The 19,538-nt window shown below is 39.5% G+C and overlaps 1 protein-coding gene across 10 annotated transcripts in view; it reads right to left on the reverse strand.

Annotated features, from left to right (window-relative positions):
* The window catches only part of DIP2 (disco-interacting protein 2), a 122,837-nt gene that overhangs the window by 17,523 nt on the left and 85,776 nt on the right, over positions 1 to 19,538 (reverse strand). For 6 of the 10 annotated variants that reach the window (XM_087346233.1, XM_087346231.1, XM_022068878.2 and 3 more), the window contains 10 exons: positions 19,234 to 19,356; positions 8,648 to 8,776; positions 6,294 to 6,629; positions 5,573 to 5,686; positions 5,281 to 5,486; positions 4,969 to 5,092; positions 4,453 to 4,658; positions 4,028 to 4,255; positions 3,262 to 3,523; positions 429 to 663 (listed from right to left, as the gene is read on the reverse strand). In XM_087346233.1, the coding sequence (XP_087202359.1) occupies positions 429 to 663; positions 3,262 to 3,523; positions 4,028 to 4,255; positions 4,453 to 4,658; positions 4,969 to 5,092; positions 5,281 to 5,486; positions 5,573 to 5,686; positions 6,294 to 6,629; positions 8,648 to 8,776; positions 19,234 to 19,356 (1,963 nt within the window). The remainder of the gene's footprint in view (positions 1 to 428; positions 664 to 3,261; positions 3,524 to 4,027; positions 4,256 to 4,452; positions 4,659 to 4,968; positions 5,093 to 5,280; positions 5,487 to 5,572; positions 5,687 to 6,293; positions 6,630 to 8,647; positions 8,777 to 19,233; positions 19,357 to 19,538) is intronic. The other 4 variants (XM_087346235.1, XM_087346234.1, XM_087346239.1 and 1 more) reach the window with 2 other exon arrangements.

The following is a 19,538-nucleotide window of genomic DNA, read 5'->3' on the forward strand; positions in this document are numbered from 1 at the left end:
GTAGGATTTTTTTCTTCAGACAGTGCAAAACATCATTTAAAGGCTTTAAACTCCAGCGCTACGGATGGAATTTAAACGACTGGCAGTAAATGTGCTTATGTCAGAATGAAAATGACATGAAAACCTAGAGGTTTCTATGCCTTAGATATATTTCACAGCAGTACACAAATGTTTATTAGTGTCCTGTGAAATAGGGGTATTTCTTATAAATTTTAATTAAATTTTGAGTTACTAAAATGTAATTTTCATCCACTCTATACAAAATGGATGCACAACCTGCAGTTTCTCTTCCCTACGACAGTCACATGCACATTGTTTTAACATAAAATTAGTTTAAGGCTGGCGTTCATAACATAATCTATCATTACGGAACTTTACCAGGGATAATGTGTGACAAACCCCGAGTAACATAATACCACAAGGCTCACCTCCTCACAGAGACTGTGAGACATTCACTGGAACTTGCACAAGGACAGATGGCATCAGGCCTAAGCCCTTTGGCCTGGAACACACTGAGGAACTGATCACATGATGACAATGACCATGGATTTGCCCCGTCTGCTACAAGGAGCAATCGTAGCGACGATAAACTCACTTCCTTGTGGTCCTTGGTTGCCAGCAACCCCCAGTGCAGGTCCCGTGACTTCACCACAGCTACACTAGCTGCCAACAGAATGCGACAGAAGTTCAGTCAAAGTATGTCACTATTCCTATTTGGTCCTGTGACACATTCACGTACAAAAAGCCTGGTTACCTAATGTGCAACTGTACACACCACAGAACATATTATTTAAATTTCCATGTCCAGCACTGTTTAAGATAGTGAGATACGCCCACGTGTCTTAGAAAGATACGAAGGGCAGGCATTTTTCAGTGTTAATTCGCTGGGGTCACAAGACTTATACGTGAACTAAGGACAGCCACGATTAAGTATGCAGAGATGTATAGGCGTATGTTGCATAATTATGTGAATGGACATTGTACTGTCAGAACATAAAATGATTTCTGTCTTCTGCGTTGTTGCGCTGTGTAGTCTGGTCGATGTTAACCAACGTTTCAGAGGTCATACTGCCTCCATCATCAAGGGGATGAGTATGAAGATTTCCGTCTTCTGGGTTGTTGTGCTGTGTAGTCTGGTCGATGTTAACCAACGTTTCAGAGGTCATACTGCCTCCGTCATCAGAGTATGAAGATTTCTGTCTTCTGGGTTGTTGCGCTGTGTAGTCTGGTCGATGTTAACCAACGTTTCAGAGGTCATACTGCCTCCATCATCAAGGGGATGAGTATGAAGATTTCCGTCTTCTGGGTTGTTGTGCTGTGTAGTCTGGTCGATGTTAACCAACGTTTCAGAGGTCATACTGCCTCCGTCATCAGAGTATGAAGATTTCTGTCTTCTGGGTTGTTGCGCTGTGTAGTCTGGTCGATGTTAACCAACGTTTCAGAGGTCATACTGCCTCCATCATCAAGGGGATGAGTATGAAGATTTCCGTCTTCTGGGTTGTTGTGCTGTGTAGTCTGGTCGATGTTAACCAACGTTTCAGAGGTCATACTGCCTCCGTCATCAGAGTATGAAGATTTCTGTCTTCTGGGTTGTTGCGCTGTGTAGTCTGGTCGATGTTAACCAACGTTTCAGAGGTCATACTGCCTCCATCATCAAGGGGATGAGTATGAAGATTTCCGTCTTCTGGGTTGTTGTGCTGTGTAGTCTGGTCGATGTTAACCAACGTTTCAGAGGTCATACTGCCTCCGTCATCAGAGTATGAAGATTTCTGTCTTCTGGGTTGTTGTGCTGTGTAGTCTGGTCGATGTTAACCAACGTTTCAGAGGTCATACTGCCTCCGTCATCAGAGTATGAAGATTTCTGTCTTCTGGGTTGTTGCGCTGTGTAGTCTGGTCGATGTTAACCAACGTTTCAGAGGTCATACTGCCTCCATCATCAAGGGGATGAGTATGAAGATTTCCGTCTTCTGGGTTGTTGTGCTGTGTAGTCTGGTCGATGTTAACCAACGTTTCAGAGGTCATACTGCCTCCGTCATCAGAGTATGAAGATTTCCGTCTTCTGGGTTGTTGTGCTGTGTAGTCTGGTCGATGTTAACCAACGTTTCAGAGGTCATACTGCCTCCGTCATCAGAGTATGAAGATTTCTGTCTTCTGGGTTGTTGCGCTGTGTAGTCTGGTCGATGTTAACCAACGTTTCAGAGGTCATACTGCCTCCATCATCAAGGGGATGAGTATGAAGATTTCCGTCTTCTGGGTTGTTGTGCTGTGTAGTCTGGTCGATGTTAACCAACGTTTCAGAGGTCATACTGCCTCCGTCATCAGAGTATGAAGATTTCTGTCTTCTGGGTTGTTGCGCTGTGTAGTCTGGTCGATGTTAACCAACGTTTCAGAGGTCATACTGCCTCCATCATCAAGGGGATGAGTATGAAGATTTCCGTCTTCTGGGTTGTTGTGCTGTGTAGTCTGGTCGATGTTAACCAACGTTTCAGAGGTCATACTGCCTCCGTCATCAGAGTATGAAGATTTCTGTCTTCTGGGTTGTTGCGCTGTGTAGTCTGGTCGATGTTAACCAACGTTTCAGAGGTCATACTGCCTCCGTCATCAGAGTATGAAGATTTCTGTCTTCTGGGTTGTTGCGCTGTGTAGTCTGGTCGATGTTAACCAACGTTTCAGAGGTCATACTGCCTCCGTCTTCAAGGCGATGAAACGCAGTATGACCTCTGAAACGTTGGTTAACATCGACCAGACTACACAGCGCAACAACCCAGAAGACAGAAATCTTCATACTCACCGCTGCGAAAACCTCAAATCTTACAACATAAAATAAGCTTAACAGTAAGGTTTTCTTGGAAACTCCCTCACATTGCCATATTGCAAAAACATGTAATTACATGTAACTGATTTTGAATATCGGGATATTATTATTTTAACACTTTAATATCAGTTTTACAAATAACTGATGAACAACACACATTTTTATAATTGGATACTGTGACATGCGAGACAAAACTAATAAGAAAACAGACCAGTGAGATCGTAATATACTTCAAATGCACCAACTCAATAATAATTGTCACATATGTTGATGTTGTGTAAACACTTTGTTTATTCAAAGAGTTTGATGAACACTACATTCTACGGTATGAGTATATCTCCTCTCCTATAGTGAACAGCATGAAAATTTAATTAAAAGCCACATTTATGACAGAGTACAAGTTCTCCGAGCTTAAAGCGGTAGTACCTGTACAGAACTGCACGTACCTCTGTGCTTTGTAATCATCTGCATCCATGAGGCAGGGTTGACCTTCATCAGCGCGTAAGGGATGAAAACAACGTGCATTCCATTGAGTACACTGGTCAAAACACTGTGCCATAGTCCAACTTCACGCTTGAAGTCCAACACACACACCATGTTCTCCCCTTCTGTGTAGTTGCATGCCATTGTCAGCGTGCGACAGTGAGCCAGCATGGCCGCTCGTGTCACCGTCACTCCCATCACGGAACCATCACGATCAGTTGTGTACTACGAACAACAAAACAAAATTAGTGTAAAGGTATAATCTACTAAAATCGTGATTAGCTTCGTGGCAGTAGATTTATATCTTCTTCTTCTTCTGTGGCTCTCCGGTCCGTATTCGGTCCATGGACTCCTCAATTCTCCTCTTCCATTCGGTCCTCTGTTAGGTCCGAGGCTCTGATCGAGGTCTCGAAACATCTTTCTTTTTACGGTGCGAGGTTGTTAGCCTTGCGACTAACCCCCAACCTGGAGGACCAGGGTACCTGTCTTAGTCTGACCTCTCCCCCTCGACCAATCTGGCTAGGGAGGCCCTACCAGTAGCTCTTGGGGTCACCGAGGTACTCAAGCCCCACCAACACGACAAAGTGCAGGTACCATGCCCAACTCAAATAATTTATTAGTTATCAAAACGAAATCTAAACACTGAATTTGATTAGCTACCACATTATTAAACCATTCTTAAAAAAAATCACAAATAAAACAAAACAGAGTCGGCAGAAATCTGCTTACCTCTATGTAAGCCGGAGTATCATCAGTCAGTCTTGGAGGAGGTAACCAGTCTTTGGGAGTTTTAGCGAGGTGTTCTGTGACAAACCACTGCAATTTTGGCCATCCTTTAAATGCCACCACCTCTCCAGCAGCTGTTTTGGGCAATCCCTTCAGACAAGCTTCAGATGTCAGAGCCACCTGGATACCACAGCTACCTAGCAGGAAACCAATCTGTTGGGAACCCGCATCCTAACAATAAAAGCAAAAAAAAAAAAAATCATTATAAATAATCATAAATTTGCCTATTAAAAGATTTTAATTGTCATGTAAGAAATGACAAGATCTATTATACTTAATTTCTTAGCATAAGTTGTATGTTTACAAAAATTATTAACGATAATAAGTACGGAGAGAACTAAATCAAAGTCCGAGAAAACGATACGTACCCTTCGCGTTAGCGGCACTTCAATGGGGACGGGAACGATGCCGGCCTGAAGGCAACCGTAGAATGCACAAATAAAATTGATGGGGTCGTTGTTGGGGTAGACGAGGGCGATGCGGTCACCCGATTTGAGACACGTCTCTCCTCCTTTGCTGAAAGCCTTGTTCAAAAGCGTGTAGGCAATTTTTTGTGACCGACTGAGAAGCTTGCCTGTAACATGTCATAATTATCAGAATATTGTGACAATATTAATATTGAAACAATTTTTCTATTATCAGGTATTGCTCATTTATGAAATACACAATTCTTTAAGTATTTTTAAAATAACAGATCATACCAAGATTGAAAATTACCTTCTATGGTACGTGAAACTGAAGGGGGGTGGCGGCTAATTAAAAGATCTATGATTTACCTGCCTCACAATGGCAAAATTCTACAGAATATTAATTATTCTCTTAGTAACAACCACCTCTGCAAAAAAAAAAGAAGCCATTAATGAAGTATGTTCCAAGATTCTTACCATAAGTGAGTGTTATGGTAAGTTTTCCATTAGGATCCAAAACAGTCGCAATAGGTGCCTTGTAAGTAGCTGAGCCGTACCTCTGGATCGCTGCCTCAAGGTTTCTGGGCAGACCAGATGGTACCTGAAACAAATAATATTTTTTTTTGTTCCAGAAAACAAATATATCCCATGTAACTAAAATCAACGTGTGTTAAAAATGGTTGTGACAATAATATCAATAATCTATAAACCCGTGACTAAACATATCCGCTCGCTCCTTATATATCTAAGTCTTTACGTTCTCTAAGGATTCACATGCGCTGTACACACCACAAGTTGTTCGCCAACTGCAGAAGTCATTGAACTGCCTTCTGGCTTTGGGGCATTAGGGTCTTTGGGGTTAGCTGCAATCTCCAGCTCGATGTCATCATCTTCGTAAAACTCGGGCAGCGGTCTTCTCTTCGGTCGCTTCAGAGTGTTTAGCAGCTGCTGTATCTTGGCAGACACCTTCCACCTTCCAGTACCTGTGACCATGGCTGCAATAAACCAGTCGGTCAGCGTTAAAAGACACTAAGCGCCCTCTTCTGCTACAGACAGTCTTAAGCTCCGATCCATAACGTACCCATATCATCGGAGGCAGAAGATTGGCGAGACTGCTTATATCTGTTGACCCTATCGGCAGCCGTCATACGTCGTGACTGAGCCGTGTTGTGCGTTACATCTGGAGGTTGTGTGTCTGCAATGGAAGGATAGTAAGATATTGGCATCGCAAACTCTATAGCTATCGTGACTTATCCGAAAGAAGGCAAAATATTAATAAAAAGATGGCTACTGTACGGTGTTATAAATAGGACTACACAAATTTGTTTTGTGAATGTTAAATTGATGCATCCTTGCTTTAATACTGTGGACAAAATAAATATTCCTTTTACATAAATATAATGCTGTGTATTCTACTCAAAGCTATAGCAATTTTTGTGAAGTTTGTCTCAATGTTCTGCCCTCGTTAATTACATAAATATCCGTCACCACCCATTATGCCATACGGTACACACAATTTTATTTTTAATACTTCCTCGTTTTGAAATTTAAGATTAATTTCTGTTCACTATTAATAAATAACTAAAAATTTATCTACATATTTACATTTCTTTATTGCTATTTATAGATTATCCCAAATTCTTCCATTTAAATCAATCGAAAATTTATTTGAATGTAGTAAAGAATTAACTAAGGACTGATGATTGAATCATCGCTAAGCATACAAGAAAAAAATTAAAGTAACTCTTGAGATAGGAAGTTTAATCAATATTCTAGAATACTGTGACAAGGCCGAAACTTACAAGGCCTGAGATTTTGCATGACGTCAGCCAGATCAGTTATTTCTGCCTTCGTCATCCTCTTACGATCATCCCATCTGGGTCCTCCTACAGGGATGGCATCACGCTCTTCCCAGACAGTGGTATGACCTGGTCCTGGACCGCCGTTCGGAAGCCGCGTCTGTTGGCGATGGATCTGTTGCTGCCGTTGTTGTGGTGGTGTTTCACGAGCTGATCCTGTACTAGACGTGTCAGACTGAGCTGTCTGTTGCTGCTGAGGTGTTGTTCGCACTCTTTCTCGCTCCGGTGTACTCTGTAAATCACCCTCGTTCACGAGACTGTCCTCATCGGAACTAGATGCTGAAAAACAATTGTACAATTATTTAAACCACAATGCACTGTAATCCTGTTATCTACACACAATGTCAGCGTAGAAACATATGAACAAATGCGGTAATTTGACTTAAAATAATACAGATGGAAATTCATAAAGTATTTTCTTTAAGACTCTTCTACTGTCCACAGATAACGAGAAAAACTCTGCTGTGGGAAGTCGTTTCTGGTCGGTGCGGGGGGAATGTTTACTGCCTGGTGGACTAGAGGGCTGCTATTGGTGGGAAGTGTGACACGTCAGAGTTTTACGCTACTACACAGACTGAAAACATCACGCAGTTATGAGTAGCGTGTAGTGAGCGCAACTCTAATGTGTTCTGCGGATGTTGCGATAATATTCTAGATTAAATCGCTGTGCCGCTGTGAGGTAATCTTAAAGCTGTACACATTAGAACACGTGAAAGATTGTAGTCTGTTGTTCGTTCAGTGGTTGTTGAACGAACGCTTTTAGGATGGGTAGTCACTCACCGCGAAATTTTGCGCATGCGCGTATATCGAATTCCTAGCAGGGCTTTTCTCCTGGTCTGTGGACAGTACCATGTACCTGCTTCCTATAATACGGAAATTAAATGGCACCAGAGTACTAAATATTATGAGTCAGAGAACAAGGCTCATCGCTCCATCCAGGCCATACTCAATAATTTTACTGACTGAGGTAATGTACCTCTGATAATAAAACGTAATGATTCTTAAATTTCATTATCAATAAATAAAAATTATAACAAACGCCATGTATCGGCATAGAAGTTCACGGAATTATAAAAATAAAAACTAATAATGTTTTAAATGTTTCTATTCATTTCTATGAGGAATTGCAAAAAAAAAAAAAAAAAAACTGTTTGGGGCAATCTACTGCAATTCTACATACAATATCTTACTCCACACTGACCTTACATTTACGGTCATCAAGGATCATAAATGAACACGTAGGTGAATAGCTTAATCTGGGGAAAAAAATGCAATAAATACTTATATTAAGCTTACGAATGCAGGAGCTCATGCACTGGGCTATAATGCTTACATATCTAATACAGTTGCATTACTTACACAGCCGAAACATAAAAATCCGTAATAAACAGTAACCCATCTCCTTTTGGAGACGCGAACATAAGAGACCACTGGAATTACTGTGCAGCATCCAAAAGTGACAAGATAACAAAGGAGACAGTACGCTGCATATGGTGAGCCGTACAATTTTCTGCTCGTGATTTAGATTAGAAAAAAATTTCTAATTAAGTGCGCTTGTGAATTACTGAAAAAGTCAAATGTCATTCAATACTTTTTACTTTAGTTTCATAGCGACACGGAAATATTCGCTTTGCCTTAAAACCATTTTATCACAGGCCAGATTTGGTCCACTGTCATGGATGACGCTCTAATATTTATTTTTTATTTATTTAGTGTTCTGTCTGACGAGAGGTCCATATGAACAGGATCCTTCCATCCTTTTCTCGGAGTGGGACCTGTTCATATACGTTCTTGGCAGATGATCCAGAAGTGGTTTGCCATTGCCTTCTTCTGTGTGTGAATGGAGTAATTGTTGGGATGCCACGGAGGAAACCTCCATGTTGCCTAGACCACGGCCTTGCCCAACACAAGTTATAAATTCGGGCACCGCCGGGAATCGAACCCGAGACCCCAGGATTACAAGGCCAGCGTTCTAACCGCTAGACCACCGTGGTATCAGACAATAACGTTACAAAAACAGGCCGACGTCTGGAATCATCATCACTTGACACAGTCATTTATGAAGAGAAGTGCAATGAGCGAGTAGAAAAAAAGCTACATTTGCTATTAATAATTAAATGACAAACAAACTAGGCAACATTTTGTGATCACAAATTTATTTACGAAGGTCACACAAATCACAAGCCAAACTGCTCAAAACTCCTACTGGGATTCAAGCGGCTTGACCAAACAATACAGTCAGTGTCCTGAAGTCCATGTGCCATCATCACACAAAGAAGGGAATGAAATATACCCACCAGAGTCATGGCGTTCGCGGTCTGGGCTCTTTGCCATGACGGAAGTTCTCTTTGAAGGCATGGGCAACGAGGGTTTCGGCCGGTTTTGCATCGCCGCCAGTGCCTGCTGCACTGCCTCCTGGCGCACTTCTGCTCATGCGCACACCCACACCAGACCAGCCATCACCACAATCAAACAAAGAGAAGAAACAAGCCGGCCAATTAGAACGAACTCAGCGCTCATCGAGCAAAAACTTAAAAACAAGCAAAAATTCGGCATCTCATTCATGTTACGCTTGAAGTCACAGAATCTGTATTGTGTCATGACACTTCTTTTGGGTAGCAAATGAGTGCGGTTACTGTGACTGTCAGTAATTCTTTAAATTTCTTAGATAGGAAGGACATGGAATAATTTAGTTCCTGAGATGCCTTATTCTGTGACTTCATTATCATCCATAACCTTTCAACAACAAAAAAGGAAAAGCCTGCAGTTTTTTTTACATCTGACTGGAGAGCTGTGATTCAGGTATGTCCCTGTGTATTTGTGTTTGTGACGATTATCTAAACATTTAGACAATGGAAGCATAAAAAAGTATGGGTACTTGTAGGTTATCGGGACACAAAACGGGAGAGTCGAATATCTGGACTTTGATTGGACGGAAAACTGCGCATGCTCTGTTGTTGTTATCTGTTAGTTAGTTCAGTTATTTATTGCTGTTCGGTACCATGTTAAAAATTTGGGAAGCATATCCAAATAAAATATAATACTTTGTCATTTATTGAAATAAAATATAATAACTTTCAAGTATATGTAATTTATTCACACACATTAACCTAACCTAAGCTAACCTAACATAACCTAAGCTAACCTAACCTAACCTAAGCTAACCTATTTTTAAAGCGATGTGTCCCGATAACCCACAAGTACCAAAGTATGCTACAGCCTATGATATGCAAATATTTTCCAGAGCAGTTAACAATTTATGAGACTTGAGAACGATGAATATGTTCTTCTGGGTTGTGACACCACATATACTGATAGGTAGACGACAACATTTTGGAGAGATATACAGACCCTACTTTCAGCCTGAAGTTAGAGATGGCATGTTTCTCCGATACATTAGTATCTGCGTACGAATCTATGCGTCATCACAACCCACAAGAATAACATCACCATTCTTAGTGCCGTGAGAACCTCAATCTCATATGTGAGCTTTGAGGTTAGGGCAACACATGCCTCTGAAACATAAATAAAGATCCCTCATGGCTACACAGCCACAAATAATCGAGATGACCTCACGTGTAATTTATATTCAATCGAAGCAAACAAATAATGTTTCACAATCATATAAAGCAGCTCGTAAAACGCTTGCATTCTTCACTGAAAGCATTTATGTAACGCTGATTTAAGAAATCTATGTAGCATTGCTGATACTAATTACTATACTTTTTTATGTTCTGATTAATGTATGAGAACATTCTTTATATAAGCAACCAAAAATCTCGGAAAAATATTCCACGTATTTTATGATTTACTTGTGAAATTCATGCCTCTTCTCCTGTAAAATATACGTATTGGCAGAACACAGGTGCACAGAAAATCCAGGGACAACATGAATCATGTCTCTTGAGTTTAAAATTAATATTTAAAGCCAACATAACAGAATAATTTAGCAGCTTGACAACCATAAAATCGAACACTCATTTATCAATATAAATCAAAATATTTATGCATACATCACCAATATCCAAAAGGCTGATAACAGTGCCATAAAATACGAAGTAACCAATTCAACTACCAATATACACACAAAAAGATAAAAAATACTATTATGCTAATAGACACAAGCAAGAACAAAGAATTAGAATAAAGTTAGACACACAGCTTTATCATTCAAGGAGGAATATTAAAATTTAAAATTAGATTGAATGGGTGTTATTTTACATTGGTTGATTTCTTAATTAATTCCTGATGACTGATAACAGCTGCTGTTAAGAAATCTCACCTGACTGAAGCAAATGGCAAGATAAATGCCATTATGTCATGATGTAACGAATCGCTAATGTAACACTACAATATCACAACACAAAATACGTAACACACGACATGCAACTCACCTCAATGATGTCAAAGTCACGACTAGCTTTAAATAAATCAGAAACAATATATAGTAAATAAAATTCTTCCCACTCATCACTTAATGAATATTAAACTACATGTTTTTGTAATTAACTAAATGAGTAATATGACAGATTAGTCTGAATATTGCTTCATGTTCCATCAGCACACAAACAAACATTACCAAAAATTCCACCGAACAAAAACCAACTAAACCTAAGCTAACCTAACCTAACCCAACCTAACCTAAGCTAACGTAACCTAACCTAACCTAAGCTAACGTAACCTAACCTAAGCTAACGTAACCTAACCTAACCTAAGCTAACGTAACCTAACCTAAGCTAACGTAACCTAACATAACCTAACCTAAGCTAACGTAACCTAACATAACCTAACCTAACCAACCTAACCTAACCCAACCTGAAGGAATCTGAACATCAACGTTTATATAGAAATTAGCAATGACCACCCCGCCATCAATACTCCACCTCACGAATTTGAGAAACGTCGCGCTGGTATTAAAGCATGCAGAAAATTAGGCCAACGTTTTCAAGGTAATCAATCACCCATGGCATACCATCAATAAAGAAATTTCATGAAAATTATTACACAAATTCGCAAACTTAACGAACATAAATTACCACAAACCCAAACTTTACAGTTTATAATCGGAAACTTCCGTTCCTGCGATTAAAGAAGCTTTACAGAGAACAGAAGAAAACGTCACGAGATTGCAAACAATCAAGTCACAGACATGTAACATTTATCGGGCAGTCCATATGTAGCGTCCTTGAGCACGCCGTTGCTCTCGTCATAATTTTCCAACTCCTATTCGGATGCTACAAGGTTTGGATCTCGACGCGGAGACCGACTATTTTGATCGAGATTTTTCATAAGTACAGCCGATCAAAATGTGAATTAATACATTAAAGTAGGCCACAGCCGCTTCCTTCCATATTCAATTCCTTATACATGTCCAACCCATCTTTCAATAGTAGATCATCGGCTTATGCGGACGAAGATATGTCTTTAAACATCAACTTCTGCATTATTAATGGGCAGAAAGAAACCTGTTATTTTACCCCATCTGGCAGCTCACACGTGACTTATCATCCCACTTGGTGGACAAACTACCACCTCCTTCCAAACGAGAAGAAATTGAATTTCCAAACTTAAAAAAAAACTAAAAAAAACTTCCGGTTGTGAAAACTTCTTTAATCGTGCTTAGTTTTAGGTGGCTTGTAAGAAAAACTTTACCCGCAAAAGGGTAAGGAGGACATCTGGGGGTAGAAACTGTTTATTATTTCCATGGCGTCTCTCGTCCTTGTAACTTTCCAAGAAAGCATTACGGACGCCTACCAAATCTCGGGCGTATTTAAATTAGTCTGGAAACTTTCCGATCGCACCTCGTATACTTCAACAATTTACGTTTTTAAATAAAGCTACTGTTTATCCTTCGGACTCACCTTTCATAAACATCTTCATGTCTTCAACACTTAACAGTTAATGATGATATTAAATAATTTAAGGAATAAAATAACACTTTTCGTTGTCACGACAGTCATTTCTGAATGGGCAAACGAATCTACAGTCAATGATAAGAGAAACTGTAATCTGTACGTTGAGCAAGGGACACGCAATGATCTCCCGGTCTGGATACAGAAGACTCGACCCATCCCAAGTGCCCTGCTTCTCCTCTTGTCGCTGGACCAAATGCAAACAGATGAAAGCGACACGTAAACAAGAAAGTTGACGTACACGACCGGTCTTTAAAACGTTACATGAAGACGACTGTCTTCTAGATACTTACTGACGCTCTGATGATGGAAGCAGTAAGCACCTACGAAACGTCGCTCAATTTCTGCGACACTACAACATCCAGCATCTCGGTTTATTTTTATCAACTACATACACCAATGCGGGCGCATAGATACCCGGACTCAATGGCAATTCCCTGAATTTGTGGAATTGTAAAAAATGCTAACAACGTAACTATGCACGGAGCCAAATGAATTCAAAGTTCATCCACGCGAAGCATAGATAGTATCATCGCCTGTGTAACGAGACGACCATCGACTTTATAAAATACATTAACTAGCCAACAGTAATTATTCTGAGTGGAAAGGACCATAAAAGTATTCTCTCGCTGCCAAGTAGAGCAATATGGACGGAGGCAGCAGTTAGAGTAATCTTATGGAGAAGCATTGGGAAACTTAGCACAGCGCGACTAATTTGGAAGCACCTGTTAACTTTATAGTCATTTTTCAGGCAGAATTTAGTGATGACAGACAAAACTCCATAGAATAATGAGTTTCATAATATGTAGACCGCCCTTCAAATATTACGACGTTGATCAACTTAAAGAGAAAGATATGAAAAGGACATAAACGCATGGGAAGATAAATGTGGACAAGATTCTAGAAAATTAAGAACTCTGAAAAAAATATCTTGGGTTCGAGTCCCAGCTAAGATGTTTTCTGTACCTTGAAAACTAATGATGACGGAACAACACCGACAAGACACAATTTTTTTTTTGGGGGGGGGGGGGGGGAGAGGAAATTACTGCAACGTGAATTACACTAATTTATATTAATAAAGGAAATTTGTCTAAAATTTTTTTGGATAAGCAAAATATGGTACAGCGTAACATTGGAGCGAATTTGAAATATCAGCGAATCAGAATGGTCCAAGTTCGCAGTTCTGATTACGTTCTTAATAATGACTATCAGCATTTTCTTTACGATAAACAAAAGTGTACTGCAATACCCCATGTAAAAAGGTAAGTGACTGTATATTTAAATTTCAGTTCACTTAAATACCACTGCACTGTTTTGTTAGAAACCGTTCTTAACCATACATAAGGTACCAACAGTTAAAAAATTAATTCCTTGGGGATTACAAATGGATCAACGATAATACACACAACGAACTGAACTCATTTGTCAGAATGTAGTTAGTTCACTAATAAATTTACAGAAAAAACAGAGGTATCACGTAATTGTGTGCTTACACTGTGATTAACTATTCTAACCAACAGACGTAATAGAAAAATGACCACAAGACACGAATCACAAGAAATCTTTGACCTCGTGGTTAGTCATAGGACATACAATTGTAAGCGAGAAAACTGAGTTACGTAACATGGAAATCCTTACAACCAACTTGAGTTACATATCACGCGATTTTTCAAAAGGCTGAGAAAACTTAAAGACTGCACACTGTCGCCACAGCGGAACGAAATGAAACTTACTTCCAAGTTCCAATGTAAATCGATAAATCGATACTGGTATTTGAAGCTCGAATAACGGTATCTGGCATGCATGACAAGATTCGACTAAAGCTACGAAACACGAGCGATCGAACCAGGAATGTATTTGAATTCCATGGAGACCGATTCCTGCTTTCACTTCAAAATAATTGTAACAATTTCAGAAACGCGTTCATCTGCGTTCCGCACATCCTTAATACTCGGAATGTACCAACCTGATGTCAACTCGCAATTTAGAAATGTATGCAGTTGTTCCTAAACTCGCTTACCTTACACGTTTTGAGGCTACTTAAAATGACGTTTCAACTGCACAAATCATCTAATTGTATGATATTTGAATGACGGATCGGTCGTATCCTTTCCAATTCATACGACGGACGTGTGAACACCAGTTTACAAAAGGACAGATTTTTAACGCCTAATATGACAAACTGCTTTCTCCATCAGCATCAGTACCAAAAACTTTCTTACGTGTACCACGTACATACGAGATGCATCTTGAAATAAAAATGTTATAGGAACGAAGGGAATTATAAATATTCGCCAATAGGGGTGACCCATCGCTGTCTGCCTCTGAATCGGGATGTATACAGACCAGAGGCAAAGATTACAACATAACACAGGCACAGAGTTTAATCAAAGTTTCTGCTATTTCTGTTACAAAGATAAACCTGTGTCCATCCATGAATGGACTGACCAACTGTGACATTTTATACACACGGTCAGGACGGGCAATTATTGATTTCATTATGACGTGGAGGGGTGTACATTCCTGCCTTTAACAGAAATGAGCTTCGCGTTAATAACACAGCACGTATATATTAATGGTCTCTTTAGTGATTACACGCAAATTTTACGGCCAGTAGCATGACTTACAATATTTATCCCGAGAATAACTACTTATTACTAACTCAATCTGGGCATATAAAGCAACTCAGAATAAAATACAATGGACTGAACACTTCAAAATAAAAATCCCTGAACGAGTCTAAAAATTACAAGAAAAATAAAATTGGCCGTTCACAGAGGTCAGCAAAGTCTTCAACACTGAAGGTGGAGCCGACATATTCCTCCGAAACGCTGGTATCTACAAGATTACACGGCATTACAACCCATCCAAAAGACTGCAATGGACCAATGACCAATAAGACCACAATTTTTACAGCCTAACCTTGTATTTTAAATAGAGGCGCGAGACAATGTGTTTTTAAGATACTGAATTAAATACCGGACGTTTCATGTAATCACCTACACGGAGAAAAATCAGAAAAATTGTCACGTTTTCCGTTGCGTTCTATATGCTCGGGGATGTAATGCATTTCCATCCGAGTTGCAAACTTCCGACGTTTTTCCAGTCAGTAGAGTGGTCATTTTTATGGTACGTGAATCGCCTTTAAAATTTCTCAATCTTAACAAGCAACCGAAACTCTAACCACACAATCAGCTTATACAGTCATTAGGTACGTTGAGGAAGTGACACAGACTGTACTTTGGCATTAAAGACGGGGCGCGGAGTGGGGGCGGGGGCCTCCCACCCACTAACTTCGAGATAAGTCTCTCCTTGCCTGTGGATAGTTTTTGGCTCCCCACAAAACTCTTCAAAGCATTCTTCAGCACTTGTGGCAGACACGGGCTGTAAAAACTTTTACAACGAAACAGCTGTTAAATGACGCCTCGAAAGTACGACAAACTTTAATACTAAGCGTGTCTTCCTGTATTCAGAGAGGACTTCGTCATCGGTGTCCAACCAATAAGAAGTTGAACTGCGGCGCTGAACGTAAACAAATCTTCGAGGGGCGACTCAGCTTCTCCAAGAATTCACGAGTCCACTCTGAAGGAGATCACTCATTCTAAAGTGTTCTCTGCAATAACGGGATCGCTTTTTCCTGTATTTGTGCCCTAATTATTCTATTTTACGCGTACTGAGATTATAAGCTTCTTCCAAAACGCTAGAAAATAATCGGGACATACATCTATGTGAGCAATTTGGAATAGACTGTATGGAGGGACCTTGTGACATCTACAAGGTGGCGATGGGCCGAGTAAGTGGCTAGGATAAGGGAGACAAGATATGCGAACAGAATTTTGGTGGGGAACATTCTTCGAAAATTTCCACGCAGAAGTATGTAGAGATGCATCTCACTTTGTATCATGTCCAACGGTGGACTTTGGTATTTACGATATTCAGCCTTCGGACTGCGATAATCACGACTGACTGACTGCATTGGCTGGTTGGATGTAAAATACATTATCGACTTACATGGACAAAAACATTAGCAGACCATACGTCCTATGCCACCGACACGAAATTTAAAAGATCATTCATCTTTGCACAAATGGACTAACATCCACAGCTTGGGACAATAGTTTCTACAACTTTATCTCGGCACGTAACTAAGATATATAATTAGTTGTACCCTATTAATAATTGTTAGGGCTATAATGAGAAGATTTTGGTTATTACATTGATACATCAACATCGTCAGAAAACAGGGATTAGGCATAGGAATAAGGTAAACAAAGAACTGCCCACTGTCTCAGAACCTCAGGCAGTGGGCAATATCCAATCCTGAATCAACCATCATCAAAAACATTTACAGAATTATTAAAAATTAATAAATATCATCACGGAATTAAAACAAATCCTCAGGAAATAAATTCGAAAATCAATTAGTTCCTTGGCTGCTCTCAGGAACACTTGATATTGTGGGCAACAAAAACACAGCGTTTCTCCAGCAAAGTTACAGGTGCGCCTGCTTGTCTGTGGCTGCCTCGAAATTGATTTTCTTTGCGCCATGTTGTATCCCCCATCCCCAACCCTAACATCTCTCGAGGGCCAGGCGAAACTTTTGTGAAACAGAGTGAAAGAAACCTCCAGCAGATAGACGACTTTATTGTTTCCTTTCAGTGCCACTTCTCCCTTGACGAAACGAATCTGAACAAAACACCTCCTTCAAAGGGACAGAAAAGACAGTTTACTTTTTTAATTCCCCGCAATGCGTTCTCCACCACGTACACCAGAGACATCTGTCTGGTGTATCTAACTGCGTCACTCTCTTTTAACGCTACGATCAGATTCTATAAACAATATGCATTGTGATGGCTGTTTTCTGGTAAAAGTTTACAGACGTTTCAGAGGTCCTTGTTGACCCTATCGCCCGGTTTTCGGCTGAGTCTTCTGTAAACAGAACTCTTTCAAAAAAAAATCTACTGATTTACAGACACATGCCATTTGAACATCAAAATCTGTATTTCAGTTGAATGATATTTTATTATCTTAATTATAAGAAATTTTAAATAAAAATTATATTGTGATCAGACGGATTAAAATAAATAATTGTTATAATATTCACAATATGACGCAATTACACTATCTTATACAGAATTATGTAAATATCTCGTGGTATTCCATATAAATGCTGGGCAACAGCTCTTCCTTTCACATTGAGCTATTTTAAAATTTAAAATTTGAACATCTAATTCTTCCTTGTAAGGAACAACGGGTTTGACATGGTATATGCGTTCATTTCCTTGGCATCATGCAATGAAAGCACTAAGACGCTTTCAACAAGTTCAACCGAGACGGAAATAATATGACAAACCGAATATCACAAGGCTCTGTAGGTTTCACATGTTATGTTAGGAAATACTTGTGATTCGTATTTTCAAGTGGTTTGTGGGTTAAACTCTGATTACGATAACGGTTCTGCGTAGTTCAGGTAAAACGTAACATTGAGTCTAGTGCCACTGTTCCATTTCCCACCTTCCAACCTAGTTATGAAAATCCACTACAAATTTACACTGCCCAAAATAAAAGCTATATTACCATATTTGCGATTCAAGCTGAGTCTCGTTTGCTTCTAATAGCCAGCATTCCGTTATTTTCATAGAAATGCAAAGGCTAAAAATTATCATGCTATTACCTTAATACGCAACCCAAACACCTTCCCAATTTATACACATTCCCAAATAAACACTGTTTAAAGTACACTTTTAATTGCGATTAACCTATTTCGGTAAAATATATTTCTAAGATTTATTATGAGGATCTCTGAAACAAACAACCGCCATTCATCCTTCCACAGGTCTGAGCAAAATCGAGCAATCACGACGTTTCACGTTTCAGAAACATTTTTATTTTACGTTAAGGAATGTTACATCCAACTTACTTTGGGCACAAGAGAGTAAAGGTTTACTCCGAACTTGGGGCACGAAAGCAATTGTCTCAGAATGGTGGCCGGTGGCCGGTTGGGTTCTTCTACAACAAATTTAAATTTTTAAAACGCTGTGCCTTTCTTAAGGTCGACAGTTATTATCCGATATGTTCATTGTGAATAAAAGAAATCGCTTGTTAAGCGCAACTGATAATTAATGTAAATTAATTAATACTCATAAAATCACAGCATTCGTCAGAAGGTGTGGGCAGAGTTCTGTTAGATCCACCACACTAAATTCAGGACACTGCATTAATAAGCGCCAATGTTGCTCTCACCTCAGAAGTTCGTACTAATGGCACGAAATTAAACAAAAGTGCTGTATTCTCTATTTTATTAAGTTTTATTAAGACATGATAACTGGTTCGTGACATTCTATGGAGAACATTTTCAGGAGCGTTATAAAACAGAGGGAAAAGAATACATATATTTATTTTGGCCGTCTATACACAAACTTATTAAAATGAGTTGTTAAAATATTATAACATTCACAATATAAATATATAATATATAAAATACGTTATGTTATGTTTTGGTGCTCTTTTTATCGTATTACGATATTACATTCCATTTTGGAACCTTCATATTAGAAACGACATGTTTCGATGTAATAAGACATCATCTTCAGGTTATCAATTCTATTAATTTTACAAACTATTATATACTAAGCTGTGTTGCATTTATTGATTTTATGCGTTTGTGAATCCATCCATCTTCATGATTTTATATATATTTTATATTTATATTGTGAATGTTATAATATTTTAACAACTCATTTTAATAAGTTTGTGTATAGACGGCCAAAATAGATATATGTATTCGAATCAACACAAACATGACGCAATTGAGATACAAAGAGGGAAAAGATTAAAATTAAGACATGTGACAATTTATAGGACTCAGATGTCCCAGAAATGGTGCCACAGATGCTGAGAACAGTTTAGAAACAATGAAACATCGTCTCTGTCGGAAGGAAGACTCATTTTGTTTCGTTTTTTTAACTCACCTGAGTGGTAGCGACTTTCATTGCGTGTTAAGCGACGGTTACCTCGCCTTCTCACCCTGGTGCTGGGGCTGGATGACCCCCCTGGGGGCCCCGTCGACGACGGGGGTCCTGCGCTACTACGAACTGGAATAACAGACACACAAGCGTGCTACTACATCACAACAGCACACAAGCGGACATTCCACATGCTGGACTCCCATCAGACAGACAGTCCCGCCATCACGTCAAAGTCGTCTTCAAAATGAAAGCAACATCTGATCGGGCTCAACCCGCTGTCTCCAGAATAATTATCAAACACGTGGAAC

This window comes from Zootermopsis nevadensis, unplaced genomic scaffold (assembly GCF_977971745.1).
Source record: "Zootermopsis nevadensis isolate Lab colony 2312 unplaced genomic scaffold, Znev_1.0 Znev_ptg000010l, whole genome shotgun sequence".
Taxonomy (NCBI): Eukaryota; Metazoa; Arthropoda; class Insecta; order Blattodea; family Termopsidae; genus Zootermopsis; species Zootermopsis nevadensis.